The sequence below is a fragment of the Camponotus floridanus genome, unplaced genomic scaffold, assembly GCF_003227725.1.
Source record: "Camponotus floridanus strain SB8 unplaced genomic scaffold, Cflo_v7.5 scaffold31, whole genome shotgun sequence".
Lineage (NCBI taxonomy): Eukaryota > Metazoa > Arthropoda > Insecta > Hymenoptera > Formicidae > Camponotus > Camponotus floridanus.
In genome coordinates, this window is record NW_020229448.1 from 1,757,733 (window position 1) to 1,774,329 (window position 16,597).

The 16,597-nt window shown below is 35.6% G+C and overlaps 3 protein-coding genes across 5 annotated transcripts in view; 2 read left to right on the top strand and 1 right to left on the bottom strand.

The window, feature by feature from the left end:
* Positions 1-1,479: 1,479 nt before the first annotated feature.
* Positions 1,480-2,417, top strand: LOC105259530 (hypothetical protein). The gene is made up of 2 exons (XM_011271514.3): positions 1,480-1,738; positions 1,852-2,417. The coding sequence occupies exons 1-2, from the start codon at positions 1,613-1,615 to the stop codon at positions 2,068-2,070; spliced, it is 345 nt and encodes a 114-aa protein (XP_011269816.1). The 5' UTR covers positions 1,480-1,612; the 3' UTR covers positions 2,071-2,417.
* LOC105259529 (mitochondrial import inner membrane translocase subunit Tim17-B) lies at positions 2,334-3,614 on the bottom strand. Of its 2 annotated transcripts, none has more exons than XM_011271513.3 (2): positions 3,442-3,614; positions 2,334-3,011 (listed from the first exon to the last, which is right to left on the bottom strand). In XM_011271513.3, exon 2 carries the CDS (start codon positions 2,998-3,000, stop codon positions 2,509-2,511), a length of 492 nt encoding a protein of 163 aa, XP_011269815.1. In that variant the 5' UTR covers positions 3,001-3,011; positions 3,442-3,614; the 3' UTR covers positions 2,334-2,508. The 2 variants fall into 2 exon arrangements, with proteins under 2 accessions (XP_011269815.1, XP_025266123.1); XM_025410338.1 differs by having other exon boundaries at positions 2,461-3,011; positions 3,308-3,561.
* Positions 3,615-6,162: 2,548 nt separating this feature from the next.
* LOC105259528 overlaps positions 6,163-16,597 on the top strand; it is a 69,468-nt gene continuing 59,033 nt past the window's right edge. The window contains exons 1-4 of one of the 2 annotated variants that reach the window (XM_011271512.2): positions 6,168-6,188; positions 6,871-7,116; positions 8,624-9,859; positions 14,228-14,440. In XM_011271512.2, coding sequence (XP_011269814.2) covers positions 14,413-14,440 — 28 coding nt within the window. In that variant the 5' untranslated portion in view covers positions 6,168-6,188; positions 6,871-7,116; positions 8,624-9,859; positions 14,228-14,412. Of the gene's footprint in view, positions 7,117-8,623; positions 9,860-14,227; positions 14,441-16,597 lie in introns of both variants that reach the window. The other variant, XM_011271511.3, reaches the window with a different exon arrangement.

Genomic DNA, 16,597 nt, shown 5'->3' on the forward strand with positions numbered 1-16,597 from the left:
CTGTGGAATATTCATAGTAATCTTAAACATTATGAATGAATCCCTAAATGTTAAAATGTTAAAATATCGCTGTCAAAGAAATATAATAAAGAATATATTGCGCCAACTTGATTCTTAATTAAAAAAAAAGAATTTATATAAAGAAATTATTTATAACTGATTATTCTATTGATTATTCGCAGATAGAAAATTTCGGTCAATCCTAAAGCGCCAAATTAGGCCAATGTCTTTATAACGTTTATCTTGGCGCGCGATAGTGGATAGAAATATCTTTAATAATCGCAAGATCTCGCGAGTAATTGTCTAATCAAAGATAATTTAACGATTGTAGATCTCCCTCGATCCAATTTCCGCCCAAGAGCATGTATTTATATGTAAATAATATTCTACACAAAAACTATGGGCCAATAAAATTAATCGATAAACCTCTCCCCCCACATAAACAGACGTTCCACAAGACAGAATATTAATAAATCCTCATTATTCCCCAATAAGAATTTAAAAGCATAATTGCAGCGAAACTGTTATTATACGAGCTGAAAACTCGTGTCCTATTCAAATTAATTCGCACGTTTAAACACATACAAATTAGCATAATATCGTACATATTTATATGAATTACATAAATGGTGGTCCATTTGCTCTGTACCTAAAAACATTCCTATTATATTAAAGTGTCATTAGCCTGTAATATCATGTAGATCTCTGTAGAAAGAATAAAATATTATTGTATTAATTGTGGCGCTCTTCTCATTTATGTTTATCCCTCAAATAAAAAAATTTATGTGTCAAAATAATTTTTCGCTTATAAAATCTTACCTTGTAAAAATTTATATATATAAATTTCTCTTCAATATTCATATTTATGTCTAAATTTAGATCAATAAAGATATTTGGGGGTCGAGTGAGAGAGAGAGAAAAAGAGAGATTATGTGTTATTTTTCATATTATTTTTATGTATAATATATATAAGAAAAGGTATATATTATTATTATATAGATATATTATTATTATATTATTATATAAATTTCTCCATCTCTCCCACTCTCTTGCAATATACATGCATGCAGATATCTACATATCGACCGTTGCATGAATACTAAAATTATCAGGTATGCTTTAGATGGCGCTTACTTACGATGGAGAGAGAGTCGCTCGATGAGTAGAGTACATAATCTTCGACTGCATGTTTTCGTAATTACTTCTAAAGCTGATTCCAATAATGTTGTAATTTTACCTGTAATGTAATAAAAATTGCCAAATATTATTTTATATAATAGAGACATTATTAAATATAATAGAAATTCGAAAACATTGCCTAATTATGATTAAATATAGCTCGATCCCGGTTTGTTCGGCAAAACGCTACTATTGAGATTTATTTTGGTTCTCTGATTGGTAGAGCTAAAAATAATACACCAATCAGAGACAATTGCTCACTCACAATACTGCGATGTATTTCCATAAATATGTAGAGACTCTAGTTCGCTCCGATTGAAAATGGTTAAACGATTGTGTATATATTACATGCTGTGTCAAAGTCAAAACAGTTACAGACCATTCTGCCAAGTGACGTGTGATATATGAACATCAGCAAAAAAAATCTGCAACGATGGAGAACAAGGGAACACGACTCTCTCCAATTGAAATGGCACAATATCGTGAGCGATTGATGCATCAAAAACAATTTTTAACTGACATATTATCCAAGATTGAGAAACAAATACTTGCTTTACAGGTATATTTATAAAAACAATTTAAATATCTAGATCTATATATAATTAAAATTTTGCACTTTAATCTGTAATCCTGATACATAAGAAAATAAACACTCTAAATATTATCTCGTAGGTTGAGCGATTACATTTGAGAAATTCTTTACTTGGAGCAAAATGTCAGGGACAAGAAATATTGCCAGATGTGTCAACAAAAAATAAATGTGTGAAGGTTGAGCCAGTAACAGAGGATTCTAGTGATTTAACACAACAAAAATTAGATTTATCCATAGCACCATCTCTAAATGATGAAGAACTTGAAGACGATGACCTTGACTTTTTAGCATCCCCTTAACATTCCTAAGTTTAGATTTATTACAAATTATTAATGCTATATTAATGCTATGAAAAGATTAATTATAATTATACTTTAACATGTATATATACTTTATATGAATGTAAAGTAATAATTTATAATTTATAATAAAATGCACCATAAAGATCTGATTTTTGTGAATTCACTTTTGTTATTTATATTTTATAAGTATTTACAGGATGTATTCTTACACAAAGTATCATGTTTGATATCTCAATCTAATTAGAAGATTGAAAGGAATATAATGACAAGTAAGAAAACAAAATATTAAATCTAAGATCTTCAGGCTGCATACAAATTTAACACTGGCAAAAAGAGACGCTCAAGTATATTTTAAAATATTGCTGGAAAGAATATGGCATTATACTTGAACATTTCATTCTAATTTCAAATAAGTCTAAACAATTTGGTTGAACATTATGATGGATAGCCCTGCGAAGGTGTGGTAAATTGCGATGGATCTTCAACCAGTGATGGTGGCTTAAATTGTTCGGCAGAAAGACGTGTAAAACAAATTCCTACACCTTCTATCAGAGCCAATAACACTCCACCAATGATCGCACTGCCTACCATTGCTGGCAGCCCATTTCTTGCAGCTAAAATTCCACCAGTTGCAGCCCCGCTGATAATAGAATTATAAGGATCTTCCTTTCCTCCTCTAAAGTGGACCAGCGTGCAATCAATTGTGGAGAACATCCCACCCCATACTGCAAAATTCCCTGCAATTATGGGTGCTCGTTGTCTGATCGCTACAACACTGCCTGCAAAACGCTGCTTCCATCCGCTTGGTGCATTACGGAAACCTTTGATACTTTGAAAGATCGCTCCACCTATGACACCCATTGTGAAGGCACCGCCACAGTCATCCACTATTCGCCAGGGACACGGTTCTCTTGCATATTCCTCCATTCTACAGAAATCTGTTATAAAAAATAATGAAAGCATAAATTCACCAAAAAAACAATTATTATAGATTAATATAGATAGATAATTTATCATAATTCTCACAGAATCATGCGACTTTAATCGAGCTAAAATGAATTCCATGGAATTAGCAAATTTATTACTTCACATTATTACATGCAAACTTTAAAATTACCTTGAAAAAAGGAAATGAAATTTACATCAATATTTAATAAGTATTGAATTTAAAACAACGCATTATGTAAGATTGTATACTTATATCTTATTAAGCAACAATTACGAAAGTTATTACAACTATGCGGCAAGTGAGGTTAGAGCAGCATTTCTCGTCGCTTCACAAACTAAAGCACACATAACATCTCTCGAAATTTCGTTAGACATCAAAATCACATTCTTGCGAGCAGAATAATCTATTCTGACATTTACCGTATAATTCGATACCGTATGATCGATTCGAGTTCGAGCCGATGCGTAAAAATCCAACACGCCACTTCGTCCACTGATACGCGAAAGGACAAACATAACCTCCTTACCACAGCCGATAGCCGATAGGTGAACGGGATCCTTCTTCCGATTGATACAACACGTGTCGAAATTGCTGTCACTATGGCATCAGACGTGAGATAACTGTAATGTTGTATAAATAAATATTATATAATACTTTTGATAACATAAATTATATTAGATTGTTATATTTCTTAATTTAATTTATGCAGAAATTATAAAATTGTGCATATTTTATACAATTCTTTTTAAATTGTTCACGATTTTAAATTGTCTCTGACGTTGCCGACAATCAACATGGAAGGTTGCCAACTGTACCTTGTATCACAAAAGTCGATTCAGTCTTAGTATTTTTTATCGATGGTAGATATAATAGAGCATTGACTAGCATACATGATCGACATGACTGGATTCAAATTCAAATCAGCGTGCGTGTTGAATGTAAGCGTACAGGTTATCCTTCGGATATTATTTCATCGCGAACGATTATCTACACATATATTGACTGGTATGTATCTTACGATATACATAACTCTCGGCACAGTCGTAAAATTAAGTTTGCGGTATAAAAGCACTCGGTCTTATTCGACGTGAAAGCTTTACGAGCGAAGTTTACAGCACTATATTCGTTTATGTAAATACGCAGTATATAAACGAAATGGCTCCTCTCCTCGTCCCTGTGCTTCACATTTTGAATATATAAAAACCTTTCAATTGGTAATTATTGAATTATATTTCTGATAACGTAGATTGTGCCTTTAATATGCATGTAAATTTCTAATATTTTTACGAATTATAAAATACAAAAAATAATACTAGATTATCAATGTATTTAATTTTTCTCCAGTATTAGGTTAGAAATTGAATGAAAGAAGTTTCTTTTTGTGCAATAAGATTTTGTTATAAAGAACATTTTTTTATAATTTTATTATAAACAACAAAGATGTATCTCTTGGCTTAATTTTTAAAGGAAGGATTATGTTATATTATACACATATATGTAGATTATAATCTTTATAATTATTACATTAAAAAGCAAAAAAATTAATTTAATATTTAGGAATAAAATTATTGAATTTGGTTATATTTATGCCGGAAATTTATAACTGTTATTAGAAACATTATTTTGTAACATGTAATTATAATGGAAAAGATATATCTCTTGGCTTTATTTTTAAAGGAAGGATTATGTTATAATATATATACATATATATATATATATATATATATATATATATATTATGTATATATATTATAACATAATCCTTCCTTTAAAAATAAAGCCAAGAGATATATCTTTTCCATTATAATTACATGTTACAAAATAATGTTTCTAATAACAGTTATAAATTTCCGGCATAAATATAAGCAAATATATATATATATATATACATATACATGGATAGATAGATAAATAGATAAAAACACAAATTACATTAAAGCTGTAGATTATAATCTTTGTAATTATTACATTATATCTTTATAATTATAATTAATGCATTACATTGTTCTATTTTATCATATTATAATTATTGCATCTCGTATCATCGTTATTTTAATGAGCAAAAAATCTTTCAAGATATTTGCATCAGTGAGATATTGTTCCGAATCAGTAAATATATGTAATATTAAAAATTTCTCATCTTTCATACATAAATCGTTTTTTTAATTACTTCTGCTTTTCATACGTAAAAAGATATTTGCATTATGCGGAATAATAAGGCTGAGATCGTTTTTGTAAATATGATTTATCATAACGTGTAATTATATATCCAATTTATTGCCTTAAATAACATTGTGCTTTATTATTTATTAAATGATTGTCGATAACGTTTTCGTTATTCGGAAATCATTATAGAGTAAATAATATTTCATAAATACATAACGAGACTTATATATACATACATATATATATATATATATATATATATATATATATATTAATGTACCCTCTAGCAAACTTCATATAACAATTTATGAATATATCATAATAATATTAAATATCAGAAAACATTTGTCTAACATCTAAATAATAAAACAATCATCTATCCATTTAACCATGTGCTAGAAAGAAAGAAAGAAAAAAGAGAGAGAGAGAGAGAGGACAGAGGGAAGACAAAAGTCAATTTCTGATACAACAAGAGTATGAACGAGGAGGCAGCGACTCTGACGCGGTTCGCTATCTTCTAAAGATAACCCGCTATACGATAAATCGATGTCCTCCTCTCTCTCTCTCTCTCTCTTTCTCCCCCCTCCCTCTCTCTCTCTCTCTCTCTGTCTCACACACACACACTCTCTCTTCATTTTTTTTTTATTCGTCGTTACGTTCGATTGTGTAACGGGCTCGACCGTTCCGTAACCGTGCAGCGTGCAGCATACATGCACCGCACCCCCGGGTCGGGGGACTCGCGTCCGGTGCATCTGTTGCATCCCGCACGCAGGTGAACGCGCGCGCACGCTCCGGCGAACGCGCGCTAGGACCGCGGGTTCGAAGTACGGGGTGGTGGCGATGGCGATGGTGGTGGCAGCGGCGGCGGCTGCTGCTCTCGGAAGAGGTGGCCGCGCCGTCAAGACGCGCGGGGGTTGGAAAAACGACAGGGAAAGCCCGTACCGGTTACTACGCGGACGCATGCCCGCTGATGGCTCAGTGGAGCGCGCGACTTCGTGCCGTAAGCACACTTCCTGCGAATGGATCTCTCTCGTCTCTCTGTCTCTCTCGCACACACGCGCCTCTCTCTCGCTCTCTTCTTCCTCTCTTTCTCTCTGTCTCTCTCTGTCTCTCTCTGTCTCTCTCTCTCTCTCTTCCCTGCTCTCTGTCTCGTTGCCATACGTGTAAGTGTAGGTTTGCGTGCGCGCGTTTCTTTCTCTCTTCGCTTCGCCTCGTCTCTCCTCCGCTGTCTGTCTCCATCTCGGCCTCGCTCGCCGCGAGGATGGCAGGCTCGTCCGCTGGCGAATAAAATCGGTGGTGGGCGATATGGCGGAGGGGATGGTGATAATCGCGAAAGAAAAGGGGGTAAGAGCGAACGCGGAGGTAATTTTCGTGGATTGCCGCGATACGAGTGTACGAAATAGCGAGGCGAGGGGCATAAATTGATAAAAGGGTAGCGATAAAGGGGTTGTGAGAAAAGTCAGGAAGATTGCTAGTGATTAATATTTAGAGCGGGATTTCAAAGGGAACGCGCGCGAAAAAGCGGGATGGAAAAGAGAGATAATATTTGATAGAAGATGGAGACAGAGAGAAAGAGAGAGAGAGAGAGAGGGAGGGAGAGAGAATGAGCATCAATAATATCTGAAAGATCGGAGTACCTCGGAGCGAAAACTTAGGTTGTAATAGTCTGTGTTTTCTCCCAGATATGGAACGAGGTGCAAATATCTTATGAGGTGCAACGTGAATAATCCTGTTTCGTTAAAAAGAAATTGAAATGGAAGAGAAAAGCTTCTTGTGCGAATCGTGAAATTTGCGAGCATCATCGAAACGAAATCAAGGTGGTAAAGAATAGAGAGAAAAGAGAAGATCAGACTCCCGTTTTCTTCGCGTGATCTAGAGGAAAGAATCGCACGAACATTTCCCACGAAACAATCTGCAAAACAATAATGGTAACTGAAGGTGAAAATATAAGGAAGAAAAGAGAAAAGAGAATTGCATTGATTTAAAAATTACAGGATTTATATAATGATATCAATCATAAATTATAATATATCGAGATAAAGTAGAAAATAAGAGAAAAGCATGGAAATATTATCAACTAAATTTCTTTCTTCTTTAACCATAACGAGATCTTGAGAATAACTTTAAACAATTTTGTCGTTTCTTCTTTCGCGTTTCTATAAGAAAATCATTGAGAAAAATTGCAAAAATCGAGATTACGCGGATCTCTTTGAGAGTGAAAAAAAATCGTTCGTATTCTCCTCTAACGTGCATAATATTTCATTTTCTCCATCGTTTTACTCTATTCGCGTCGATATATATATGCGTGGATACGTATCTCGCAGATCCGTACACGCCGCGATAATACGTACAAATGGCTGCATTGTAAAACAATTCAATCCCGGGTGTTCACGCCTTCACACATCCGCCGATCTTTCACACTTTTGACACCCCCTATTTTCACATCCGCCGAAATACGCGGGAATATACGTTTATTTCCAATAGCCGACAGCCAGAATTGATAGAAAGCTCTCGCCAGCTGTTCGTTATGCAGAAATCGTGACAGTTGCCTTTCCCAGATTTTCTGCGGCCTGACGTCACGAAACGTGTTAATTTTCACACCGCAAGTGTCCGCGTATTTCCGTTTTGCGCGAAAAACACCAGTCGACTCTAATTTCGCCGCTATATGTCGCGAGTTCTATGCGTGGAGGCAAGATTTAATCTTCAAGCGAGCATACATTCTTGATTGTCGCATCTTTATCCTACAGAACGTGCACATTACAGAGATATAAGAGGGAATATCAATTGCTGTCATAATCCAGCACTTAGCTTTACCAGTTATTTACCGAGAGAAATGTTTATCTTATGGACAATTGAACCATCTACATAAATGTCAAGTGTGTATCTCGTATGAAAGTGCGGGATATAATTAAAGATATATAGCATCGAAAGGAAGCATAGGAGGGATCTGAATAGCCACGAGGTATTTCTACGATGTGCTATGCTAGGTGACTCACACTCGCTTAAGTATTCCATTGTACGGAGCGGAGGTTCTGCACGCAATGCCCCGCATAACGACGGGCGCTTCCAAAAATACACGTTTCGTTTCGGCGTTTCGCGCACGTCGATATGCAAACGCATCAGTAATTCATGGGCCGTGGCTCGTTTGCCGAGAGTTTGCTGCAATAAAGAGAAGGAAACTAGAGAATTTATTAGAAATTTCCGGTCTATAATGGGCGAAATTCCTCAGAGTACTCTCCTCAATGCTGTCGAATAATGAAACATTCTTCGAAACGAAAAGATCGATATGCACGTCCTTATCTCTTTTTTCTTTCCTTCTTTATTTCTTCCTTCTCGACGTGTGTGTTGCTTATTTTCTCGCTTCGCCTTTCTTTCCTCGAGTCTTTCCGCGAGTCGCGTTTTAATTGCTCAAAGATTTTCTTTTTCTTTTTTCAGCAATTATATGTCACTCGAAAAAGCGATGGAAGAGGGAATTTTTCGATAAAAAAAATAGATTATTGTGATCTTTTCTCTCGTTTTCTTCCTGTTGCTCTGCAAACAAGGGCGGTGAAAAAATATTGCGTGAAAATGGAGTGTTCGGCAAGCAAGGCGTGAACCATAAAGTGATTTCGAAGTGACAAGTATTGAGTGCGATCAAACGGCGAGATTCTGCTTTCAGCTCCGGTTCTACCTCCTCCAGTTTGGCTCGTTCCGTTACCGAGAGTATTGATATTTCGCTGCAAGCACTCAAAGACTCGAAGTTAACTGGCACAGATAGCATGAGGGACACGTATCTCTCCCCGACAAAGGATGCGTGCAGGAGCTGATTTTCGGACTCGATCAAGTCGCATGTCGAGTGTACGTGGAAGGAAAATAATCAACGGAGACTGACAAACACGCGAAGAATGGAAGCATGATTCTGGTAACGCGGGTCCGGCGAATTCGACGAAGAGCCAGAAGAAGAGCGTCCTGAGGTCGAGGAGGAACTGGGCTGGACATGACGAGGGATTGCGGGGATACGGATACCCGCGAGGACGGCGGGATCGACGAGGCTCGAATCGGTTGACTTAATCGTCTCCAGCAGGAAATCCCGGCATGCGTCAGGTCGAGCTAAACGCGACGTACTTCCGTTTAAGTTTACGCATTATACGAGAGATTCCGTTCTCGGCGAAGAAAGTTATTGCGAAAGCGCTGACTATGTCATCCGCGGAGCATAAGTGTCCCCGGCGAGGCACGACTCGAGAGAAGACACGTGCCCTTCGCTGATGTCGTCGCAGGAGGTAATTTCGAGTCGGCATCGATCCCCGATATTTTTTGTGGCATGTATGTGACCCCAACAACGTGGAAAGAGATTTCCGGCAGTAGAGCCTCGAAAAGACCCGGTACCGAGGGTGGTACAACCCTGTGCCCCTGGTACGGTACCGTTTCCTGAAGGACGACGCCGGGTGGTCGCGTGTGCGCGCGTGTGTGTTCGATCGAAAGAGAAGAGAAGAAAAGAAAAACACGGGGAACTCAAAGGTATCTTTCGTGCGGTGATACCCGCGACTGAGTGTCTCTTCGAATCGTTCGAGTTGTTCGCCTTTCGTGTCAGGTGCTTGCGTGCAAGGCCATCTGTGCGAATCGGGTTCGAGAGATATCGTCGAACGATGCGACAATCTGGCGGAGAAATAGCATCGTGAGGAATAGCAAAAGGTATGTTTCAACGTTAATCAAGTTGAAAATTTAGACGTAAACGTAGCTGCAAAGTATCTGATAATTATTTGCATAATAAATGTTATTTAAAATTTGCCTTCGCTACAGGAATTAAATTAGCATATTTTCTGGTGAAAAAATAAATAATTTATGATTACGTAGAATATTCCTTGTCTATAAATTTATTTTCAAATACTAAGATATTATTTACGAGCATTATTTATGAGCATTACTATACTTTAAGTTTCACATTATCATATCAAAGACTTCTTGTTTAGTAAATAAATGTTATCACGTAAAATAAAAAATGAGAAAAATAGATACTAGTAACTCTCCGATAATGGTGAAATATGAAATTTTCCATGTTCGAAGAGATCTCAATTTTTCAGAATAAAAGATTCTTTTACAATAAATACTATAATATGTTGCGCACAATTCTATTCTGCTACAATTCTCAAGATTTTTCTTTCAATCTACCCTCGGTTCATTTTTATCTTATAATCATGCAATAAGCTCATATTCCAAAGTCATTAGGACATTTTAAAATAAATGTTTTTATCTTTCATTATACATGTAAAGACAACTGAAAACATTAACAAACGTAATATTTTTTTCAATCTATGTGTACAACGAAAAAGATCGGGATTAATAGCTAGCTCACGTTTTATGTTATTTATCCCTACGATTTTATATATCTTTTGCCAAATAAACCTTTTTAACGCTTATCCAAAGTAAATAGATATCGCGGATTACTTTTAAAAAATTCATTGAAAAGATTATTGGAATTTATTGAAGCTGGCAAGTAATTTATTGGTTAAAAAGTTTTAACATGGACATCATCTGTACTGACGAAATATGAATTTAGCTCTTTCTCTTTTATTATTCATGCCAAGATAATTGACATGTATCTCTGCGTTTCATAAAATTTTATTTCGTCAGTTAGAATCATTTAGGTGTATATAATGTAAATATATAATTATTCTAATAATTTCGAAACAAGCTGATAATAATTAATATTTAGTATTTATATAATTTAATCTAATAACATTGATCGTACCATCATCTAAGAGAAAATGATATAGTGATTTACTCTCCGGGAAGACAGATGATAGTCATTTAGTGGGACCATCCTCTCGAAACCTCTTACGCCACCTTATATAAATTTCTTGATATCCTCTGTAAAATTTATTAAGAGAAGGTGCCTCGGGTATAATAACACCCTTTATTGGCAATTGACTCAATATGAAATATACCTAAAATTCATCAATATCATTACGACAAAGAAAGGAAAGAGAATAATAAGCAATAAGATTAAAAAATATAATACATATACGCTCGTGCGCACGATTATACGATATTAAAATAATAAAGAATATTCTGATATTTTCAGAATATTTTTTTATAGAAGATAACGATAGAAAAAATGATATTGTAACAGAGTTTGAACATTTAAACTGCAAAATTAACTTTTAAAAGTTGAAAGATTTCGAATAATCAAGCCTTGATAGTTTTATTCCTCGATTAAATTTAAAGAAATTGATTCTAAATTTGTCATAAAATTCACCAAGTAATTTATTTACTTCATTTCCTCTTTTCCTTTCCAATCTTTTACAGTTTATCGTCAAATGGAATGATTGCGAAAAAATTCACTTATCGGATGAAACGCTTTTTAAGATCATCATCGGCACACGATTGAAAGGAGATTTTTATATGAAGAGTTTTATGCGACAGTATCCAGGTTTCGTATCGCTTTTTTTATCACGCTTTATCGCCAACGAAGTCATAATCGGATTTTAAAATTTGTAACATTGCCATAATTGCATCATCGTCATTTCCTTCTCACTGCGAACATGTGAATATACATTCAAATATCAATTCGTAATATCTACGAAGTTATGCATCTGTTTTATTAAACTCTGCTGGTATATGTATGTACGCGTATGCATATCACGTAGTTTACATACATTTTCGTGTAGCGATCGTTGCAGCGATATTATGGAAAATAAAGAATCTCGTACGAAGACTAACATACAACAGAGAGTTGATGTTGCTTTTTTCAATCTGTTAACACACGTGGGCAATAAAAATTTTAATTATTCATTGTAATTATTTAATTATATAAGCTCAATAGCTGTCACTCAAATATAAAAACGTTGCAGTTGAAAATCAATATTTCAACGAGAATCACTGAACGCGAAGATTACATATCACCTAGATTCATTTTATTCCAAGATGTTAGCTCTTTAACGTTCCAGACAGCACGTCTGTCTTCTCTTCAAGTCGATTTTTAGATGTCCTTTAGAGACATGTGATATCTGGGGTGTCATTTTCGTTCGTGAAATGATGAGCGAACGTTAATCCAACATAAATGGAACGTTTATCCGACATAACTTGTCTGCACGGATCGCGAAATGTCGAATGCACACATGGGAAAATTTGTGAATCGCATGCTGCTATTTTTCTATGACACGTCAATCGATCGTATCTCCCGGAGCGGGGAATACCCGCGAAATTGAAATGGCCGCGGAAGATCGTGGATCGGAAAAGCGGGAGAGGAATGCAATTTCTGCCGCGACACGAACATTTTCGATGCCATTTCTGCCGTGCTTCGTATATTCAAGCTTATGTAAGCCATCGTGCCTATTTCACTGAATTAAATCTTTATAATCATTGATGTTTTGAATAAGGAAAAAAAGTATACGTATATAACGCTTTAATCATATCGACGAGCAATAGCATATCCAACATTTATGAAAAATAGAACAATCCAATACTATATTTTATTATTATATTTTATATTGCATTTTATATAAATTGCAATTTATAACGTTTTCCAATTTATACAAAACATTTTATACAAAAAGTTTATAATTAACATAGCGTGTATAAAAATTGTAATATTTTATATCGAGTGTAAAATATGATATACGTGGAGCCATACAAAGAACACAGACCGAATATAATGTCTTTTGGCAGAACCGTTTTCCTAAACCGATGTTATAGCTTCGTAAGCGTACTCAGAGATAACCATTTAACAATTGTACTGTGTAATAACTGTAATAACAGACAATAGTATGTTCGTTCCGTAACTTTGATTAAACTTTGTTACAGCAACATGTGTGCGACGCTAAGTTATATCTGTGAACGTGTAATCTCGGTCAATTATTAATTCACGATATTTCTATTAATAGAAAATATTGCTCGCTGCTTGCAGGTGCACACTTATGAATTTATAACGATTTTTCAGCCACACTTTCTAACAAAGCATATGCGTTTCAATAATTTCGAATTATTTAAAAAAACAAATTATAAAAAATGGCGTCAATTTTACAAAAATAATTTTTTTATTTCATGATAATTTACATGTAATAAGTTTATTAATATTCATGTAATATATTTTCTATATGTGTGCGTATATGTTGTGACAGGAGAACATTATCGTCCTGAAAAATATTAATTTTAATTTTTAACTTAAAATACTGACAATTATTTTTATTGAGCAAAAGAAAACATTTAGACATATCAATCTCTAGGTGCAACAAATATTTCCTATTTCTCTTTCTTTTTCCCCCTGTAAAAAAAATTCAAAATTATGATACGAGCCGAGCATATTGTGAACGGCCATTTTAACTCTGCTCGTAGTAAAAAGTTGATTCTAACTTCATAAGCGAACAAGAAATTGTCATTACAGGGTTTAACGCTTCAAGCACTGATGAAACTTTTGTTCTCGGTCGCGGTAAAAAACCTTTTCACGTTAGCTCACGACAACGCTATTGTAGATGTCGAACTTAAAGTTTCGTAGAATAAAATGAGTAGTAACCTACTTTATGTTTACTAAGTAGATAAAATCTCGCGTAAGCAAATCATCTTTATAATTAAAGAAAACTGCTTCTTATCTGTCGCAGAGAACTTTTCAGTGACGCTAAGTTCCTTCGCGCACAAGTGCTGCTACGAAAAACTATTCGAGCTTGTAAAAAAGTAATTATTTTTATTTCATAGAAAATATGCAATTGAATTCGAGTGAATTATTCAATGCGAAATATCACTGTACGAAATCGTTTATAAAACAATCGATGTAACATTCGCGGGTTTTACGTCCATCCACCAATTTCTGACCGTAGGCAGACAATGGTTCAATCATGTCGGACGTATGAGGGTAGATATAGACAATCAATCACATTGTCCATTTTTACATGAATATTACAGGAATTACTGTTCTGGCATTTCCAAAAAGCGGAATGGTAGTCGTCAGACCTAAAAATAACTACGATTTGTGTTTTACATTAAGTAGTTCATTACAATATCGATCAATAAATACGCTTACATATGTTTAGAGAAAAAAAGGAACGTTCTATTGTGTGTCTTTAGATCATCCATACATCGGTTGCTGGACGATGACGGACTGGCCGTCGTCGCAGTGGAGATGACTACCAGGTTAGTGGCTCGTCCCGAAGACGACGACGACGACGACGAGATCCACGAAGAGGAACGAGACTCGGTTGTGGGCTATCACTGCCACTGATAGAGTTGGCATCCCGTCGCAGCTCACATCGATGCCGACCATCATATCCACGAAACGAGGTACCGAAATACCTTGCTATTACAGAAATATCGTGAGTCTTCTGCGCACGCATATATAAATTGTCTGCAGACTTATCTTCTTATTTTAAAAAAAAAGATAAAAAAAAGGATGCCAAATTCAAGGCCACCAAATCAATTATATAAAGTGCGTTGAATTTTTCTCTCGTGAAAATTATGTACAAGAATAATGAAACGGTAGAAATTAAATCGCTGTTATATTATTGTGTCGCGAGTGTGGAAAAAAAAATTTGCAGCGAATTGTGGAATTTCAGTGGAATTTAAAACTGCTCTCGAAATCTACATTAGAATGGAATTGCTTATTGCGAAATCTACATTAGAATCGTGATATCAAAAAAACATGCTGCTAGCTGAAAAAGTTTTTTAATTAGAGATAAAGAGAAAGATATGTAGCGCGCGTACACAAGATAAAATCGTTGAAATAGTGACGGAGCAAGTATGTTACTGGAACGATATTGGCCGATTCGTTATCTTTCATCACTCTGTTCCCGATTCCATTTCGCGGCTAACATAGCTAACGTAACAAAAGGGGTCTTTCGTCATTGTGTACACACTATATTTAATCATATGGTTGTTTTATCGATAATCCCCGATTTTTCCACGCGCTGCGAAAAAACTCAGTACATGTTCGTGAATCATAACGAGAATTTTACAAATTCGAGATAGATACATTAATAAATATTAATCACAAAATATTGCAAAAAATACACATGCACAAGTCTTACAAAATAGCGAGAAATCCGCGAGTTTATTCGCTCAGAAGTTCTCTTTGTTGAGCGAGGAGAAACCGCATATGGTAAAATCTAATGCAAAAGTGAAATGTCGGTGCTTTTACATCTGAATAAACGTAGACGTTATCTGAACCTTGTGCCAAAAATAGTTTGACATTAACGTTTACCGCTCTTTTAACCAAAATTTAATGGGTCGCGATAGAAGGGAAGAGATGGTTTTAATGGAAAAGCTGTCAGAAAGTATCCTTGTTTATCACAATTATGAAAGAGATAATCTCTGAATCATCAAAAATATATTTGTCTCCTATTAATCACGTTTAAGCATTTAACGCGAAAGAGAAGTAGGAGTTCATATTTTTAGCCGTCTTGTGATATATTGTGTCCCTCATAATTCTCTATTAAATACCACCCCTCGCTTTTATTCTTATTTATAATCGGTTATTTTAAAAAGCTCGGAATGATATTTTGCTAAACGTGGTGCGTTCATTTTTCTTGAAATTCTCATTACACAGATCGAATCATCTACTCGAAGAAACAATTTGTCTCAATTTTGTCAACAGAAAACAGATAGATCGCGATATTGTCAGTGGAGAACATCGGAGAATATAGGAAAAAGGAAGGCTAGAGATCAATGTCGAGGAGAAGATATTTAGGATTCATTGTTCATCTAGTAGTCTCCATGCATATTGACTCGATAGATGTGCCTGGAGCTTCCACTATCCGCCATTTGTCCCCTTTCGCCTTTATTCACCGTGGCTGTTCTCGTGGGAAGGTGTCCAGTATGATCCCTTAACGGTGCTTTATCCTCGCTCCGACGCGATCTCCTCTTGAACTTTGATATTTATATCTTCTTGTCGCTGTTACTGCAATGATTGACACGGATGATAGTGATAATGATTCTAGAGCATATCTACGGGTGAATCCTGCTCGCATCGAATGAGATTTGGCAGGAGATCGAAGGGGAGACAACGATTGAAGAAATATGTTTTGTCAATTTTACAAGAGACTTAAAGCATACTCTTGTATCTTTAGGGTATCCTCTGAAAATTGAGACCTGATCAGGCATCGCGCGAACACGTTGACACTTGGACGATTCAAAGAATTTGGAGGGATAAACGCGTACTTGTGTATCCCGCAATCTCGACACTGAAATTCCTCGTCGTAAATGCCTCTGAATACTGATTTCTTCGTGTTCTCACGAGCGGAGTAGCTTTTCTCCACGCGGGCTTGCGTGTTCATCCATGTTCCATTTGTCTCCCCCCTAAGTATCGATCGTTGAACGACGCTCCGTATATTGAAACGCCGCGTACCCACGACAGGGTAGATACCTGTGGAATTGACAGTGCAAAAAGCTCCTTTCGGATCTCAAGTTTGGCACGTGGAGAGGTTTGCAAATTCGGCGCCTCGA